This window comes from Pleurodeles waltl, chromosome 1_2 (assembly GCF_031143425.1).
Source record: "Pleurodeles waltl isolate 20211129_DDA chromosome 1_2, aPleWal1.hap1.20221129, whole genome shotgun sequence".
In the NCBI taxonomy this organism is placed as follows: Eukaryota; Metazoa; Chordata; class Amphibia; order Caudata; family Salamandridae; genus Pleurodeles; species Pleurodeles waltl.
This window is the reverse complement of record NC_090437.1, coordinates 981,247,657-981,267,779: the sequence shown is the minus strand read 5'-3', so window position 1 is coordinate 981,267,779 and position 20,123 is coordinate 981,247,657. Positions and strand designations below refer to the sequence as shown.

Here is a 20,123-nt window from a genome sequence, read left to right as displayed (position 1 = left end):
TGTAGATTTATCTCAATATCAAATGAAACACATACAGAAACAATACTGGCTGTCCAAAGCGACGGAAGCAACATCTAATCAGGGCTTGAACTACAACAAATTTTAAGGCTACTGTGCAAATTAATAAAGTCAACTGCATCAAAGTAATCACATACATTAAATTTAGCACAGAAATTCATCAAGTATTAATCCCTATTAGCATGACTTCATTAGTGAGGATCCTTAACTAACACCAGAGGTCTAATACCCATATATCAGTTATCTCCTGCCTGTGATAGAAGATGTTGGTATTATTTGCGCTCCCAGGTGGTGAGGAGTTGAGTGTAGCCAACACTAGAGAAGGGTCACTGCTTCCTACTAGTCTCTTTCCCTTGAGGGGTCTGTTTTCACCTAGGCCCTTGCTTGCTGTAGACTGCTGAGAGTGGAAGACGATAGGACTGCTGCTGGTAAGATGGCCAGTGCTGCGATGAGCTAGTTGCTGAAAACGCTGATAATGCCCTTGATAAGTAGATACTCCTTTATCTCGCAATCCTCAAAAGGGCACCTTATGAAACTGCAGAGTTCCCAATGATTTTGCTGTGTCTATATCTGCCTTGACAGCCTACAACACCACGATGTGCTTGTGAAATAAAGAAGGCCGACTTCGGATTGCCCACTAAACTGTCTGGTGTATCCTCTGGGGTCTTGTATTTCTTACCAATCGCTGCAAGACAGCTGCCACAGTAGATGGATTTTGCATTATCTTTCTGCCCTCTTCCCAGAGGTAGTCTACTATGAGAATGGCACACACCTTTTCTTGCTGGCTCATAGAACAGCCCGACTGCTGGACAGACATTGGAAGCTGAAACCTCTTTGCAACTCTCTCCATAAGAATATGGCATCCTGCTATATCATTTTCAGGAGAATCCACTGGTTGGGGGGTGGTGGGGGGCAGTGGAGATGGGGTAGGGATTAGGTAGTCATTCCATTCCTGGTGTGATCAATCATCAGGAATTTCTCTCTTCTCCCAATCATCTGATGAGGAAGGATCCTCCATCAGAGGTGCTACAATGTTGGATGCCATGGTCATCCTGTGTATTATAGGCCCGTGTGTCCTTGGTGATAGAGATGGAAGTGGAGCTGTAAACTGCCCAGGTAATGAAGGTCAGTGATGAAGGTGGAGCTGGATCTGGAAACCTTTGATAGTTACACAACATGCCCTCCAGGTCCTGTAACAATGATAGAAGCATTTGAATCATACCTTCTTGAGAAGAAGATTGGTCTAGGTGCTGGAGATGATCTTCATGATGTCTGGGCCTATCAAAACATCTAGGTGGCTGATCGTAATACTCATAGTATTGCTCTTTACTGGGACAAGTGTGCTCTGGAATAAGGAAGTCTGCAATTTGTCATCAGCAACAAAGTCGAACACTTAACTGCTCGGGCAGGGGTGGGGGTAGAAACTGTCATCAACAGTTGTACCAGAGTCATCAACGGTGGTTTCGCCGACAAGAGCTTCATCTATGGAATTGACACCAATGCTAAACTGGAAGGCTCCATCAATGTTGTTGTCAACGCCGTTATCAAAGTTACTGAAGTGGCAGTCCTCGTCGACTATAGTGCTGTGGTTTAACCTTCCCCACCGAGGACGTAACTGTTACGTCCTTGGCTCTGGCGCCGAGGACGTAACCATTAAGTCCTGGTAGAGGCCCCCAGGGGAAGTGCTGAACCCCCCCGGCCAAACTGTCAAATATTGTCCTTTTCAGTGGAGACATCATTCCGTACTGTGAACCATTTTGGCAGTTATCAGAAAACTGATATAAATTCAGTAGGACAGGTCCAGATGTTCTATAAAAAAGGAATGGCGGTCAGAGCACATTAATGGCACTTATATGCAGTTCCAGTGTGCCACTTCCAGGGATGGGTGTAGCCAACATGGAACCACCTAGCAGTGCACAAAACCACTATTATGAATTAATCTCCAGGTCCGGTCTGCTACCTGAAAACTATTATTAGGTGAGCAATCTGCAGTTAAAAGTGTCAGAATAGGTGATTCCTGTTTTCAGAATTGTCAATTCAAGTGTGTAGTTCTGTTAAAATTAAACTCCTTACTAATGTTGTGAGCTCATGGGACCTGAAGCACAAGACTTTAAGCTAACAATGGTAAGTTCAGTATCAAAATATCAGCACAGGCCGAAGGAGTTTGTCAAAAAGAGGTCTCATTGAAATATTACGCCACTTTCTTGAGGAAATCGTGTATATTTTGTTGTACCACCATAGCATCTAATGCAGAGAAAAGGGAGATTATGTCACAGCAGGAGTCATTCTGAGAGGGGTGGCAGACAACAGTACATCAGCTTCAACATCACCGGTTGACATTTCTATAAAAGTCAGAAGACCAGCATAAAATAATAAAGGAATCCCAGGTAAAGGATTACTATTTACATCTACTAAAATGAGAAGGAAGTTCTTGACCAGAAAGAGGTGTGCAAACTTGCAGCCAGACCATTCCTGAGGAAATCTGGAAAGCTTTCATTTTAGACAACTCTATCCTATTATTTGTAAGCCACATCTATCAGTGGTTCTTAACCTGTGGTCTAAGGACCACTGGGATCTGCAAATGTTTTACAAAATAAAATATTGAAGTTAATAAATAAAATTAATAAAGTATACAAATAAAGCAAAAGAAAATCTGAAGACTTTTTCTATATTTTATTGTGAATTAAACAAAATAAATGTTTGAGCATTTGTTTAGTGTATACATATTTCTACATTTTTGTGTATTGTTTTGAGCTTCAAATCATAGAAACTGCTTAGTCTTGGGCTCCCCGGCTTCCAATAACTGATATTCCAGTAGTGGCTCACAGGGGGTCCAAAGAAATCAAAATGTTAAGAACCACTGACCAATACCATCATCCACGATGGGAGAGGAGGGTGGAAGGTTAAAAAAATAAAATAAAGGCTACAAGTAGCCAAGATCCTGTCACCATTCCAGCACACCAAGATTGTACAAAGGTTAGAATTTGATCCAGAGGTGCAGAGAACACATAATTGGTGAAGCCAGCAGAACACACTGCTTCATGAAAGCTGATGAAGGATCACAACAGTGAGTTTTTCCTGCTACAGTCTTGCATCCATTTTTGTTTTAAGGTTAAAGTGGTGGTTTTCCATTTTTGTTTTATCAAAAACAAATAACTTAAAAATCTAAATCCAAGATTTTAAAAAACTAAAAAACATAGTACTATCTAGAACCACTTTGAATTGTGAAACAATAACTATTTCTATAACCATGTCACTATTCACTGGCTATAAGGTTGCATTTTTTAACAGTGGGATATAAATAAAGCCAGTGTGCAACAGGCAAAGAATAACAAACTTGTTATATACCCTATGCTGCAGCCCAAATTCTGAAGTCAACTAATAATGAACACAGAAGGCTGTAGGCAGCAGTGGTTGACTATCCACTATGTGTGGCTTGGGTCTGCCTGTTGCTCTGTGGTGAGACGTGGCACCATTTGCTAGATTTGTACAGTTTGGAGAGGCTAAGACCCAGGCCTGGTGACCACCACAAGCCACATATGGGCAAAGTCTGTGAGCAATAGGGGCTTGCCCGCCACAGATGGTTGCTTGTAGGGTCTTGCACAGGCCTGCCACTGCAGTCAACCCCCCAGGCTTGCTGCCTAAAGATGCAGAAAACTGGCCGCAGGGCTTGAGCAAAGGAAACCCTGCACTGGTGCAGGGGAAGATCTATTTTCATATATGATTTTTTTTAATGGTAGATTTAATTTGTTCTCCTCATAACATCTTATGTTGAAATAAATCCTGAACTTCCATCTTTTTATAGAACTCTATTAAGTTTATAAGTACAGAACCGAAAAAACATAATGCAGGGTATTTCTCCTGGTACCCTCTCTGCATTCCCCCCACCCCCACCCAAAGAACCTTTCTCACATGAAAAGGTGCTTATACAAACAGGAATATATATCCACATTTTCTGAGCCAGCAGTGCCACCCATCAGTCCGCAAAACATGGTAGTACCATATTGAAACCAATTTATATACAGTCTATGCACATCAGTTTTCATACGACCACAGTTGGTTATCACCATCATTACATACATGTTCGAACCCCCTTAGTTAATCATCAGTGTCAGTACTCCTCCTCGAACTTGACCAGTCAGTTGCAGTGAATCGCTCCAGCAAGTTTCCCCGTGCTATCAGATCAGTAAGTGCACCCTCATCCCTAAATGCTATCCCCATATGTTGTTCCTCTGCCATTCCCCACTCAGATATATCCTGCAACAAGAATTCAACTGATGGGCTTCTAGTGCTCATCCAACCGATGGCCACCCTTCGTTTGGCCAGCACTAGGGCCAGCTGTGCCTGTTTGTAAAGGACTTTCCACCCCCTGTGCTTCATCACCACCCCCGGCAAACATGTCAACAGTGTCAATGCTATACAGAATTCACTGGCTTCTGCAACCTTTAAAATCACCTCCTGACAGAATTGCTGCACCATCCTACAGGACCAGCCCAGATGTAAGAAGGAAGCATTAACCTCGCCACAACGGGGAAACCTGGCTCCCCTTGTCGGATCAATCTTATTGAGATGAGTGTAACATAAGTACAGTGTACAAAATTGAAATGTAGGAGCTTAAATATGTTACTGCATTTAACTGTGTGCACTAGCGACAGGGCCCTGGCCCAATCAGCGTCTTCCACTGGGTCCCCCAGCTCCTGTTCCTAGGCGTTACGCACCACATAGATTGCACTCGTCATGTCCTCTCGAAATAGGGTAATCAAGTGTCTCCCATCTCCCCAACTTAGCAGCCCATTCAACACCCTTGAGGACAGCGGGGCAGTTGGAAACTCGCACCAGGGATCCAGTGCCACACTTTCCATCTTAGCATACTGCAGGACAAGACCTGGACCCAAACCGAACGTATTCTGTGCCTCCTGAAAGGGTATGAACACTTCATTGGGGAATAAATCCCCCGCAACGATAACCCATCTCCATCCCCTATCCCCCACTCTCAAGCTGTCCATAGACATGTAATTATCATGATCACAGAAGGGAGCTAGATCCCACACCTTGAGTTCCCTGTCAAATGGGGCACGGCAGAGCACCTTCTTAATGGCCTGTTCCCAGATCCATGCAGTATGCTGCACCAGATAAAGGACAGTTGTAGCTGACTGTCTACCGCTCATCAGAATGTGTGCTAACGTATCAGTATCCAGCAGTCCCTCAAAAAGTCGCTTCTCCCAGTCATCCCTCTCAGTCAGCCATTTCACAGCATGCTGCAAATGTGCGGCATAGCAATATGGCCTAATAATATGAATTTCCAACCCCCATCCTCCAGATCCCTTTGCAATGAGGGTAGAGACATTCTACTTCAACGGCCAGCCCAAACCAACAAGACTAATAAGCTATCCAACAGGGTGAATAACTGAGCAGCCAATGGAAACAATACATTTTGTACCAGATACAGACAGCTCGCAAGAAATACCATCTTTGCGATTGCTGCTCTTCCCATCACAGAAAGTGGCAGTTTATTTCATAACAAAACTGAGAGCTCCAGGCTGGACACCACTCTTTCCACGTTACTTGTCTTATGTGTTGCTGCAGAATGGGTAACCAATATGGCCAAAATACCTGAAGCTCGCCAACTCCCAGCGAAGACCAACCACCTGCAGTTCATCCGGCCACCTGTCATGAAGTACACCCAGCGGGAACAAGAGCAACTTATGCTTATTCACTCGAAGTCCTAATACAGCCCCAAACTCCCCCAACTGCAGCAATTGAGGAACCGGGACCTCCGGCGACCCAAGGTACCCCAGCGCATTGTTCACGTATTAAGAAATGATGTGCGTGGCAAGTAGCACTCGAATTCCCCACAGGGCCAGCTCCCTGCGCAGCAATTCTGCCAACGGCTCCACCGCAAGGGCAAAGAGAAGCAGCGAAAGAGAACACCCCTGTCTGGTTCCCCTGACGACCACCAACGATTGTGAGAGCTCCCCCCACCCCCAAGTGGACGCTTACGATAGGTTCAGTATAAAGAAAGCGAACCCAATCTCACAATTTGGGGTCAAACCCCATACCCTGCATACGGTAGCTCCATTCCACATTTCCAGGTCTAACGACACCAATGCCAATTCTCCCGCCACATCCATAGTTTCATGCAGCATATGCGCCAAATGTCACAAGTTAAAGGTGGTACTCCTGGCAGGTATAAATCCACATTGGTCTTCGTGGACCAGCCCCGGAAACACTCCTCACAATCTAGTAGCTAGTATCTTACAAAGGATATTTACATCACTATTCAACATTGTGAGTGGTCGGTAGGAAGAGGGCTCACTCAAATCACCCCCAGGCTTAAGCCTGAACTTTCATTTTCAAAAGCGCAGAAGAATTTGAGTTACGGTAACAAAACTAAAAAATATAATCTGAAAATGAATAGTTATGGTTCACTAAAAAAACATAACATGTGCATCTGCTAAGACTGCCATAATTCGCAAAATTAAAACACACTTAGTCAGTTTTTCACAATAATATATGGGCTTTACAGTAAGCAGGAAAATATTTCATACTTGATTCAATAAGATCTTTCTATCCAAAACAAATGTGGTCTGCAATCTAAACAGTCACACCAAGTCCTATTTTTACGGGCCAAAAGAAACAAAGCAACATAATTACTTCAACAGCTGCACTGTCTGTATTGTCATGATATGCCTACCAATGATTGTTATTAGTAGCTATTAAAATAAATGTGTTAAAAAGGTAAATAATATATTTGTTCTTACCCTTTAGACTTCGTGCTGGATCGAGGTCTGTATTCGTAAGATTCATCTTCAGTTCCATTTTGTCGCTTGTACCAATCAAATAAGGTGCGTAATAAGGAAGGCAGACAGTGTTCGGCTACTGAGCTCATAGAGCTTATCAACTGTGTGAAAAAATATTAAGAACAGATAACCAAACTTAACAACCAAATATATTGTATCAAGAGCAAAAGTCTGACTTAATCTGGAAACACAGAAAGGCTGATTAGCCCTTTTTACATTTGAACTAATGAACTGTAGCCACAAATCAAATGGCATAACTGCCTACTAAGCTGCATTTGGAAAACAAAATAAAACGTGAAGTAAAACTAACGATACATACCTCATACTCAATACTAGATACACACTTATACCATTTCCATCACATTATAGAAAAGACTAAGTACTTGCGCTTCTAAGTCAGTTAACGCCATAGGCTAGGTTTCTGAAGTGATTTTTTGCAAAAACAACCAATAGACTATTTCAGGCAAAGTCAGTTCAAAGTAAATCAGTGGATTTAAAGCAGCGATAGTTTAGCAGTGCAGCATTAATAGTTGTAGGAAGTTGGTTCTGTATATACTATCTCAAAGTAAGAGAGAGTGTGCACAGAGTCCAAGGGTTCCCCTTAGAGGTAAGATAGTGGCAAAAATAGATAATTTTAATGCTCTACTTTGAATTAGAGCAGTAACGTACACAGTTTTAGTTAAAATGGCAATAAGCTATTTTAAAAGTGGACACAGTGCAAAAATCAACAGTTCCTGGGGGGAGGTAAGTATTGATTAGTTCAAGTTCCTGGGCATAGGCATCCCATCGTTTGGGATTGAAGGCAACCCCAAAGTCACCACACCAGCAACACAGGGCCGGTCAGGTGCAGAGGTCAAAGGAGGGCCCAAAACACATAAGCACCTATGGAGAACAGGGGTGCTTTGGTTCCAGTCTGCCAACAGGTAAGTACCTGCGTCTTCAGAGGTCGGACCAGGGGGGTTTTGTAGAGCACTGGGGGGATACAAGTAGGCACACAAAACACACCCTCAGCGGCACAGGGGCGGCCGGGTGCAGTGTGCTTAGCAGGCATCGGGTTTTCAATAGGAATCAATGGAGGCACCCAGGGGTCACTCTAGCAGTGCAGACAGGGCACGGGGGAATTCTCGGGCCAGCCATCAACTGGCCTAGGCAAAGGGTCGCCTGATGGTCACTCCTGCACTGGAGTTCGGTTCCTTCTGGTTCCTACTGGTCCTGGGGCTGCGGGTGCAGTACTTGGTCCAGGTGTCAGGTTCTTTGTTCCAGGCAGACTCGGTCGGCAGCCTCTGGAACCTCTCTGCATGCTTCGCTGTGGGGGCCCAGGGGGTCGTCTCAGGTTACTCACGAGGTCATAGTCACCTGGTAGTCCTCCCTGCAGTGTTGGTTCTCTGGAGCTCGAGCCGGGGGCATCGGGTGCAGAGTGTGAAGTCTCACACTTCTGGCGGGAAGAGTGAAGTCTTTGAAAGTTGCAAAGTTGTTCCTGTTTTTGAACAGTGCCGCTGTTCTCAGGAGTTTCTTGGTCGTTCGGTTCAGGGCAGTAATCTGAGGCTTCAGAGGTCGCTGTGCATGTTCTTTGGTCTGGAGAGAGGCGGTAGGACTGGGGCCAAGTCAGTTGTCGTCTCCGTCGTCTATGCAGGGCTTTCAGGTCAGCAGTCCTCCTTTGTGTAGGTTGCAGGAATCTGATTTCCTGGGTTCTGGCCCTAATTACTAAATTTACGGGTGTGTTTAGATCAGGAGGGCAGTAGCCAATGGCTGTAACAAAAGGCATGAGCCTTTGAGGCTCACTGCCAGGTGTTACAGTTCCTGCAGGGTGAGGTGAGAAGCACCTCCACCTAGTACAGGTTTTGCTCCTGGCTACAGAGTGACAAAGGCACTCACCCCATGTGGCCAGAAGCTCGTCTGGTTGTGGCAGGCTGGCAGAAACTGGTCAGCCTAGCACTAGGAGTCGGACTGGTATTCATGGGGCATCTCTAAGATGCCCTCTGGGTGCATTTTACAATAAATTCCACACTGGCATCAGTGTGCATTTATTGTGCTGAGAATTTTGATACCAAACTTCCCAGATTTCAGTGTAGCCATTATGGAACTGAGGAGTTTGTATTTGACAAACTCCCAGACCATATACTCCTTACAGCTACCCTGCACTTACAATGTCTAATGGTTTGATTAGACACTGTAGGGGCATAGTGCTCATGCACATATGCCCTCACCTGTGGTATAGTGCACCCTGCCTTAGGGCTGTAAGGCCTGCTAGAGGGGTGACTTACATATGCCACAGGCAGTGTGAGGTGGGCATGGCACCCTGAGAGGAGTGCCATGTCGACTTAGTCATTTTCTCCCCGCCAGCACACACAAGCTGTGAGGCAGTGTGCATGTGCTGAGTGAGGGGTCCCTAGGGTAGCATAAGACATGCTGCAGTCCTTAGAGACTTTCCCTGGCATCAGGGCCCTTGGTACCAGGGGTACCATTTACAAGGGACTTACGGGGTACCAGGGCTGTGCCAATTGTGGGAACAAAGGTACACTTTAGGGAAAGGACACTGGTGTTGGGGCCTGGTTAGCAGGGTCCCAGCACACTTTCAATCATAACTGGCATCAACAAAAGGCAAAAGGTCAGGGGGTGACCATGCCAAGGAGGCCTTTCCTTACAATAGTGCAGTAATAAAGACACTTCTATGCAGGAGTAGGATGATGGTCTAAGTAAATCAATATCAAGACTAATATACAATGCCTAGGTATATTGCTAGGAGGTCTATGCTGCCCAGCATGTATGAGAGAACTTTATCCCGCTTAATGCTGTTAACAGCTGGAAGGAAAAAACAATGTACAAACCAGAAGAGGAATACAGAACACAGCTGAAGTCGCTATACTGCTCCTCAAGTATTGTATTGTATTGTATTGTAATCGTATTTATATAGCGCTTACTACCCCTGACGAGGCATCGAAGCGCTTTTCGATGAGTAGCACGCTACTCCGGTATCCAACAAGAATTAGTGATGGATTAGTATAATTTAATAAGGAGTACAGTTTTAGTATTATTATGAGTTAATTTGAGTTGCGGATATGAGAGTTTGTTAGTTAGATTGACTGGAGTAATGGAGGGGTGGAGGAGGAAAGAAATCCAGAAGTGTTAATTGGGAGTTTATCCTTCATTTACTCAATCCAAAGGCTTGAGATGAATAAAAGGGGAGCGGAGGGGAAAGAGGATGTGGAAGGGTTAGGGAGAGCATAGTAGCAGAGTGAGATGAATGCAGGAGAATTTAGTGGGGTTGTGTGGGAGGTCACAGAGGTAGAGTGAGGTTTGGTGAGTTAGATGTGGAGGTGGAGGGATGAGCTTAGGCAGAGATATTTAGGAGATGAAAATGGTCGAAGGGATTTGGGATGAGTCCGAGTGAGAAATGGAGCCATGCAATGATCCACAAACATGCCAGGCACAGAAACAACATATACACATATATATATTTATATACACACACACATGAATACACACACATATGCACATACAATACATAATTAGAATCATGGGTAAAAAATACTTAGTCTGACAGGTTTAAAGGAGTGTGTGTGTATTTTATTGTTATTGGTTTAGTTTCTGTAAAATGAGCATCGTGGCCTACCCAACCGGAGTATTTTCTACGAGTATGTCAGTAAGCATAACCTAGCATGTTTTATATGCCCCGTTTATATTGTACACTAAGGGTCCGTGATGGGCCACGGGGTAAAAAACGTCTCCAGCAACCTTGTGTTCCTTTGGCAATGTGATTGTTACTAGTGCGTCTTTGTGGGGATGTCCTCGTGCTTCTGAGCATCAACAACGCACCACCGGAATCGGCGGTAAACGCAGTGGGGTCGTTTTGGAAAGCTGTTCATCATCCTGGTAAAAAAGGCGGGAATTCCTTTACCTACTTCGAGGGTGGACGGGGCGTGGCTCAGCGGGCGGAGCTTACAGGTGCTTTATAAAGGGAGAACATTCTACTTTGTGTCTCCAGGAGTTGAAGATAGAACCCGCGCGTCACAGTCAGATACAGATTACGCTCCAGTACATCATCAGTTCACCTCCAGGAAGGATTCTAGATCTTTTTCTGCTATGGAATCTCTGAGCGCACAGCCTTGCTTTATCTTTACCAAGCCCAAGAGTTAGGGTGGCTTGTCCTTTTCAGAAACTGAGCTTCAACTGCGGCACCTGTTACGTTTATATGTAAGTGCTTCCTTTGTGGTTTAGTTTCTGTAAAAAGAGCAACGTGGCCTACCAACCGGAGTATTTTCTACGAGTATGTCAGTAGGCGTTACCTAGCATGTTTTATATGCCCCGTTTATATTGTACACTAAGGGTACCTGATGGGCCACGGGGTTAACGTCTCCAGCAATCTTGTGTGTCTTTGGCAATGTTATTGTTACTAGTGCGTCTTTGTGGGGATGTCCTCGTGCTGCTGCACATCAACAACGCACCACCGGAAATCGTCGGTAAACGCAGTGGGGTCGTTTGGAAAGCTGTCCATCATCCTAGTAAAGGGCGGGAATTCCTTTACCTATTAGGAGGGTGGACGGGGCGTGGCTCAGCGGGCGGAGCTTACAGGTGCTTTATAAAGGGAGAACAAGTTAGGGTGGCTTGTCCTTTCCAGAAACTGAGCTTCAACTGGGGCACCTGCTACGTTTATATTTGTAAGTGCTTCCTGTTGAGGTTTAGTTTCTGTAAAATGAGCATCGTGGTCTACCAACCGGAGTATTTTCTACGAGAATATCAATAAGTGTTACCTAGCATGATTTATATGCCCCGTTTATATTGTACACTAAGGGTACCTGATGGGCCACGGGGTTAACGTCTCCAGCAATCTTGTGTGCCTTTGGCAATGTTATTGTTACTAGTGCGTCTTTGTGGGGATGTCCTCGTGCTTCTGCACATCAACAACGCACCACCGGAATCGTTGGTAAACGCAGTGGGGTCGTTTTGGAAAAGCTGTCCATCATCCTGGTAGAAGGCGGGAATTCCTTTACCTACCAGGAGGGTGGACGGGGCGTGGCTCAGCGGGCGGAGCTTACAGGTGCTTTATAAAGGGAGAACATTTTACTTTGTGTCTCCAGGAGTTGAAAGAGAGAAACCGCGCGTCACAGTCAGATACAGATTACGCTCCAGTACATCATCAGTTCACCTCCAGGTAGGATTCTAGATTTTTTTCTGCTATGGGATCTCTGGGCGCACAGCCTTGCTTTTTCTTTGCCAAGCCCGAGAGTTAGGGTGGCTTGTCCTTTCCAGAAAGCTGAGCTTCAAACTGGGGCACCTGCTACGTTTATATATGTATGTAAGTGCTTCCTGTTGAGGTTTAGTTTCTGTAAAATGAGCATCGTGGCCTCCCCAACCGGAGTATTTTCAACGAGTATGTCAGTAAGCGTTACCTATCGTGTTTTATACGCCCCGTTTATATTGTACACTAAGGCTACGTGATAGACCAAGGGAGAAAAACGTCTCCAGCAACCTTGTGTGCCTTTGGCAATGTTATTGTTACTAGCGCGTCTTTGTGGAGATGTCCTCGTGCTTCTGCGTATCAACAACGCAACACTGAATCGGCGGTAAATGTAGTGGGGTCGTTTTGGAAAGCTGTCCATCATCCTGGTAAAGGGCGGGAATTCCTTTACCTACTAGGAGGGTGGACGGGGCGTGGCTCAGCGGGCGGAGCTTACAGGTGCTTTATAAAGGGAGAACATTCTACTTTGTGTCTCCAGGAGTTGAAGATAGAACCCGCGCGTCACAGTCAGATACAGATTACGCTCCAGTACATCATCAGTTCACCTCCAGGTAGGATTCTATATCTTTTCTGCTATGGGATCTCTGAGCGCACAGCCTTGATTTATCTTTGCCAAGCCCAAGAGTTAGGGTGGCTTGTCCTTTCCAGAAGCTGAGCTTCAACTGGGGCACCTGCTACGTTTATATTTGTAAGTGCTTCCTGTTGAGGTTTAGTTTCTGTAAAATGAGCATCGTGGCCTACCAACCGGAGTATTTTCTACGAGTATGTCAGTAAGCGTTACCTATCATGATTTATATGCCTCGTTTATATTGTACACTAAGGGTACCTGATGGGCCACGGGGTTAACGTCTCCAACGATCTTGTGTGCCTTTGGCAATGTTATTGTTACTAGTGCGTCTTTGTGGGGATGTCCTCGTGCTTCTGCACATCAACAACGCACCACCGGAAATAGTCGGTAAACGTAGTGGGGTCGTTCGGAAAGCTGTCCATCATCCTGGTTAATGGGCGGGAATTCCTTTACCTACTAGGAGGGTGGACGGGGCGTGGCTCAGCGGGCCGAGCTTACAGGTGCTATTATGAAGGGAGAACATTCTACTCTGTGTCTCCAGGAGTTGAAGATAGAACCCGCGCGTCACAGTCAGATACAGATTACGCTCCAGTACATCATCAGTTCACCTCCAGGAAGGATTCTAGATCTTTTTCTGCTATGGAATCTCTGAGCGCACAGCCTTGCTTTATCTTTACCAAGCCCAAGAGTTAGGGTGGCTTGTCCTTTTCAGAAACTGAGCTTCAACTGCGGCACCTGTTACGTTTATATGTAAGTGCTTCCTTTGTGGTTTAGTTTCTGTAAAAAGAGCAACGTGGCCTACCAACCGGAGTATTTTCTACGAGTATGTCAGTAGGCGTTACCTAGCATGTTTTATATGCCCCGTTTATATTGTACACTAAGGGTACCTGATGGGCCACGGGGTTAACGTCTCCAGCAATCTTGTGTGTCTTTGGCAATGTTATTGTTACTAGTGCGTCTTTGTGGGGATGTCCTCGTGCTGCTGCACATCAACAACGCACCACCGGAAATCGTCGGTAAACGCAGTGGGGTCTTTTGGAAAGCTGTCCATCATCCTAGTAAAGGGCGGGAATTCCTTTACCTATTAGGAGGGTGGACGGGGCGTGGCTCAGCGGGCGGAGCTTACAGGTGCTTTATAAAGGGAGAACAAGTTAGGGTGGCTTGTCCTTTCCAGAAACTGAGCTTCAACTGGGGCACCTGCTACGTTTATATTTGTAAGTGCTTCCTGTTGAGGTTTAGTTTCTGTAAAATGAGCATCGTGGTCTACCAACCGGAGTATTTTCTACGAGAATATCAATAAGTGTTACCTAGCATGATTTATATGCCCCGTTTATATTGTACACTAAGGGTACCTGATGGGCCACGGGGTTAACGTCTCCAGCAATCTTGTGTGCCTTTGGCAATGTTATTGTTACTAGTGCGTCTTTGTGGGGATGTCCTCGTGCTTCTGCACATCAACAACGCACCACCGGAATCGTTGGTAAACGCAGTGGGGTCGTTTTGGAAAAGCTGTCCATCATCCTGGTAGAAGGCGGGAATTCCTTTACCTACCAGGAGGGTGGACGGGGCGTGGCTCAGCGGGCGGAGCTTACAGGTGCTTTATAAAGGGAGAACATTTTACTTTGTGTCTCCAGGAGTTGAAAGAGAGAAACCGCGAGTCACAGTCAGATACAGATTACGCTCCAGTACATCATCAGTTCACCTCCAGGTAGGATTCTAGATTTTTTTCTGCTATGGGATCTCTGGGCGCACAGCCTTGCTTTTTCTTTGCCAAGCCCGAGAGTTAGGGTGGCTTGTCCTTTCCAGAAGCTGAGCTTCAACTGCGGTACCTGTTACGTTTATATGTAAGTGCTTCCTTTGTGGTTTAGTTTCTGTAAAATGAGCATCGTGACCTACTCAACCGGATTATTTTCTACGAGTATGCCAGTAAGCGACAAAGTATTGTCCTTTCACTGTTTGTTCCGACTTGCCTGTCCAGACAAGTTGCATTAACACTCTGAAATGATCGGATATTTAAGTGGACATAGTCACAATCTTATCTCTAAGATCTACCAGTAACATTGTCCTTTCAATGATCCTGTTTGTCCATGTGAATTAATATTTCTGCTTCTAAATATAGCTACCATGGATTGAAAATCAGTTTGTAATTAATAGGACACTTTTTTTTTTAATAGATGAAATACACTTTAAATAACCAGTACTGGACCTGTTTTTGTGACTGTCAACAGGAAGCAGCACTGTTTTACAGCTAGGTTTGCACTACAGAATTACCTCATACATACAAGCACGGATTCACCAGACAATTCTATTCTGATAGGAGGACTCTTTAAAACAGATCGGCCTGCCTTGAACAACTGCATGTTACTCCTACAAGATTACCACAAATCCTAATCTGGTAACTCAACAACCTTATCTCTCAGTATTCTTCCTATCCCTATAATTCATAATCCTAGCTGCTCAAAGAGCATTCTCAGAACCAGGATCAGCATCACACACTGCTATCAGCTTACCTTACCCATAAGCATCCACTCCTACTCTTCCTACCGGTGCCACATCACCACCTACCTACCACTGCCAGTTCTGAACTGTCCCCCAAGGTCTGCTCCTCATCCGTCCACTAGGTTTCACACCTCACCCCACCACTGCTTGATTCTATTGTAGCGCCTTCCCCAGCCTGGTAACTGCTGAATGACTAGGCCATAAATAGAGCAGTAAATCACGTCTTTATTCCTCTGTGTGGTGAACCTGTGAACTCCCGTTCACAAATAAGCTCTGACACCACACACTGATCCAGACTCCTTGGTGACCCATAAAGGTTCCACTCTAGATCACGCAAGACACTACATCTTCCCCTCTGTTAAGTTAAAATGTGCCTTTTTTTTTTTAGAAAATCATTAGACACAAAATCTATATATACAGCAACATGTACAACTATCTCTAATTTATCTTCTTGGTGCTTTGATCTGTCGACCCGATCTGGTTACTGGAAGTTGTAAACAGTTGTCCTCAATGTCGGATAATGCCAGTGATGGTAAGGAATCAGAAACAATCACTGAGTTTTGACAATCAGTCTTTCTTTCAGCATCTTGAGCTCAAGTCCAATGAAACAGGGCTGAAGCGAATAGTTGTCTGGTAAGGGAGTTCCCTGGACAGCAGGCAGTCAACCATGTGTCCTTTAATAGATACTACTTGAAAAGGTTCAGCATTGTAAGGAGCATCAGATTTTCTTTTCTGTAGCTGTCAAGCAATCACCAAATCTATGTTTCAGAAACAGCGGTCTTTCGCATGTTGCCTCTTGTCTGCATACATTTTCGGTTTCTGTTTTACAACCAAGTCCCTCGTACAAATCAAGTTTTCATTAATAACTTTCTGTGGTCAACTGGTATCGTGGTTGCCACTGCTCTCTTAAACATCAAAGTTGCAGGACTTTCACCTGTGGCTAAGTGGAGTGTAGAACAACAAGCTCGTAGAGATCAGCACTGTTTTGAAAATGAGCTTCAACAGTTGCACACTGCAAGGCTTTCTTTACCGTACCCATAAAATGCTCAACAAGTCCATTGGCCTGTGGACCACGAGGGTTTGATCTTTTGGTGATATACATTTCGATATTCTAGAAATTCGCTGCCTGGCAGATATCCAGGACAGGAACTCTGCGTGCTAACGTAGTGGAAGCAGCAGTTGTTCTGGTGGAATGAGCATGCAACCCTCAGAGGGTTGCTTCTTGGCCAAAGTGTAGCACATTTTGATGCAAAGTACTACCCATCAACAGATGGTACGTTTTTCACACCCACATACCTGACAGAGTTGATCGTCCACCCTGAAATCTTTAGTACGATTAAGATAGAATGGCAACGCTCTTTTTGGGTCCACACGGTGGAGTCTCTCCTCTTCATGAGAAGGATGTGCGGTGCATAGAAAGTAGGCCGGGTGATGGACTGGCCTACATTAAAAGGCGTAACTACCTTTGGAAGGAAGGAAGCTTTAGTGAGCAACACCACATTGTCAGGGTGCACAGACAAGTATGGAGGTTTAGACGAAAGGGCTTGAAGCTCACTCACCCTGCGAGCAGAGGTGATGGCAACAAGAAAGTCAGTTTTGAAGGTGAGGAGCCGTAAGGGACAACTGTGCATCGGCTCAAAGGGAGTACACATCAAATAAGTAAGGACAAGATTGAGGTCCCACTGAAGCATGATAAATGGAGTGGGAGGCAATAAATGGGTGGGGCCTTTTAGGAATCTACACACAATATGAGAAAAAGTGAGGGCTGATCAGGTAACCTAAGGAAGGCCAAAATGGCAGATAAGTACCCTTTAAGGTTGCCCAAAGTAGAGCCCCGATGGGCCAAAGAAAGAATGAACAGAAGAAGCTCGGAGAGAGGGGCAGACAGGGTATCAACAGATTTCTTTTTTGGTGCATAATGTCACAAATTTATTCCAACAACAGGCTTATACAGTTTTGGTGGAGGGAATGCCTAGCTGCCAAGATAACAGACTTCAGGTGGAAGATCATAAGTCAACTGTCGCCGCACAATCTCCACACATGAAGGCAGAAGCTGGACAGGTTCGGGTGAAGACCCATTCCCTCTTGCTGCAACAGAAGGTCCGGCACAAGAGGCAGTCTGAATGAGGATCAAGGCTTTCCCCCCACTGCTGAAAGAGACCTTGCACCACCTTCGGATGGAGATGCTATTCGTGCTCGGCTGTGCATCGACCGCCGATTTCGTCTGCTCTGGCGTTGAGACAACCCGCCAGATGTTGAACCAACAGGGTAATGCCCTGACATTCCAGCTATGTCCAGAGGTGTAGTGCCTCCTAACAAAGAGCCCAGGACCCTACTCCGCCCTGTTTGTTGCATTACCACATGGCAGTAGTATTGTCCGTGAACACCTGCACTACTTTCCCTTTGAGAGAGGGAAGAAATGCTTTCAACGCAAGCCTATCGCCCGGAGCGCCAGAAGATTGATATGGAGCCCATACTCTCCCGCAGACCAGAGGCCTCTGACCTCTGCTTCCCCCATGTGCCGCCCCAACCCAGAAGTGACGCATCTGTCACTATACATAGATCTGGTTGGGAAAGGGAGAGGGATCTGCCATGGACCCAATGCGGATTTGAAAGCCACCACTGCAGGTCTTTCGCAGTCCCTTCCGAGATCTGGACCATGTCAGAGAGATTCCCGTGATGCTACACCCACTGGAACTTCAGGTCCCACTGCAGAGCCCGCATATGCCATCTGGCATGTGTTACTAGCAAGATGCAGGAGGCCATGAGGACCAGAAGCCTCAGAGTTAGTCTCACTGAAACCCAAGACTGAGGCTGAAAGATCGGAATCATAACCTGAAGGTTTCAGACTCGCTGCCTGAAACTGCACTGTGTCCAGGACAGCTCCGATGAAGGGAATTGGCTGAGACAGAGTCAGGTGTGACTTCGGCATGCTTATAGTGAACCCCAGTGTGTGCAGGAGGTTCGCGGTAGTCTGAAGGTGGGAGACCACTTTCTGGGGTGAGTCCGCCTTCAAAAGCCAGTCGTTGAGGTAGGGGAAGACTGACACCCCTAACCTGCGCAGATGAGCTCCAACCACCGCCATCGATTTTGTGAACACGCAAGGGGAGCTGGTAAGGCCGAAGGGGAGCAAGGTTAACAAAGTGCCCTACCATGAATCGTAGCTAACGTCTGTGGGCAGGCAAGATGGGGGATGTGGAAATAAGCATCCTGCAAGTCCATCACTACCTTCCAGTCTCCTGGTCCAAGGCCGACAGAACCTGAGCCAGGGTGAGCTTTTTGAATTTCTCCTTCTTGAGGAAGTAGTTTAGGTCCTGGAGGCCTGACAGGATATAAGTCCTTGTCATTTTTCGACACCAGAAAGTAGCGAGAATAACAACCACGGCCTACTTCGGGCACTTCCTGGTGGAGAAGCGCCAAATGATCCCCTGGGAGGTGGCTGAAGGATAGAGGCATGGCTGGTGGAGCAGATTTGAAAGGGAGGGAGTAGCCCTTTTAAACGATCTGCAAAACCCACCTGTCTGTAGTGATGGATTCCCAGTGGGGTAAATGATGGCGAATCCTGCCGCCAACTGGATGGTAGTGAGGGGATAGACTAGGAGGGTTTGGAGGCTGCAGTGGGGGCAGAGGTGGACTGGGCAGACCTCTGGTTCCCTATCCCACGCAGGGTTCCGCGTCCCCGGCAAAGCAGCAGCTGGACCGCATGGGTGGCACGGTGGCTGGGCAGAGGACATGACAGGGAGCCCTTTCCGTGGCCACAAAAGGGGCGAAAAGCAGACTGCGGGGGCGAGGGGCAGAGGAAAGACCAAGGGGCTGAGCCATAGCCCAGGAATTCTTGAATCTCTCCAAGGCTGAGTCAGTTTTGTCTCAAAAGAGACGGGAACCATCAAAGGTCATGTCCATGAGGGACTGTTGGACATCCCCAGAAAAATCTGAAGTACGCAACCAGGCGTGGCGTCTCAAGGCCACCAACATAGCAACCAAATCTGCCCCGAGAGTTTGTTGTGTCCAGCCCACAACGGATTGTGAACGTCGCTGCATCTCTCCCCTCCTTGACAGCTTGGAAGACAATAGCATGGGACTCCTCCGGTATCTGCGGCACGACTTGCGCAACCACATCCCACAAACAGTGGGTATAGGGGCCCAAAAGGCTTACAGTGTTCAAACCGCATCTCAAGACTGAAGGAAGAAAACTTCTTACCAAATTGTTCCACCTTTTTTGTTCCCTATCCGGGGGTGCGGAATGGAATGCACCTGAAGAGCAAGCCTGGATGACAAGACTCTCAGGCGTGGGGAGTTGGCACAGGAATTTAGGGTCGTTCGCAGATGGCGGCGTGAGATAGTCCTATTGACAGGAGCCCCTGTGGTGAGTCTGGACCAAGTACCCAAAAGGACATGGGTGAGGGCTTCACTGAACGGTAAAAGGAGTTTGGATGGGGAAGCCCCTGGCTGAAGCACCTTCGTCAGGAGATTGGACCTGACTTCTACAGTAGGAAGCTCAAGGCCAAGGACCTCAGCTGCCATACTGACCACCATACCATAAGTTGCTCCATCTGCCGTAGACACGGTAGGAGACAGCGAGACAGCATGACAGCATCTGGAGAAGTATCCAGACCACTGGCGTCCCTCAATTCCTGTGCCCAGTCCAAAGGTGGGTCATCCTGGTATTCATAAGGGTCCAGGGATGCCTCCCCCCACCTCCCCAATCCTTCTCCGAATTTGTACCAATAGGAACAAGCATTTGCAATGCAACGGGTCTCGCGTTTGCTCGTGTTAGAGCTGATGGGTAAAAAGTCGGGTTAGGAGTTTACAATGCTATCGGCTAAAGTGCCTTTATGTACGTAACCCGAAAAAGTGCAATTAACTGTGTAAAGTGCTCGACTTCTGCCAAGCTAAATCACGCTAAAATATAGAAAAAGTAGTCCACGAGCCGTACAGAAACAGCGAGCCTCACATGTTTTCTGTACTATATCGATGCGCTCAAGGAGGGCTATCCACT

At 46.3% G+C, this 20,123-nt stretch overlaps 1 protein-coding gene across 12 annotated transcripts in view; it reads right to left on the bottom strand.

The window, feature by feature from the left end:
- Nucleotides 1-20,123, bottom strand: part of FRYL (FRY like transcription coactivator) — a 1,894,812-nt gene that overhangs the window by 1,579,535 nt on the left and 295,154 nt on the right. For all 12 annotated transcript variants that reach the window (XM_069201557.1, XM_069201569.1, XM_069201550.1 and 9 more), the window contains one exon: nt 6,780-6,919. In XM_069201557.1, coding sequence (XP_069057658.1) covers nt 6,780-6,919 — 140 coding nt within the window. The remainder of the gene's footprint in view (nt 1-6,779; nt 6,920-20,123) is intronic.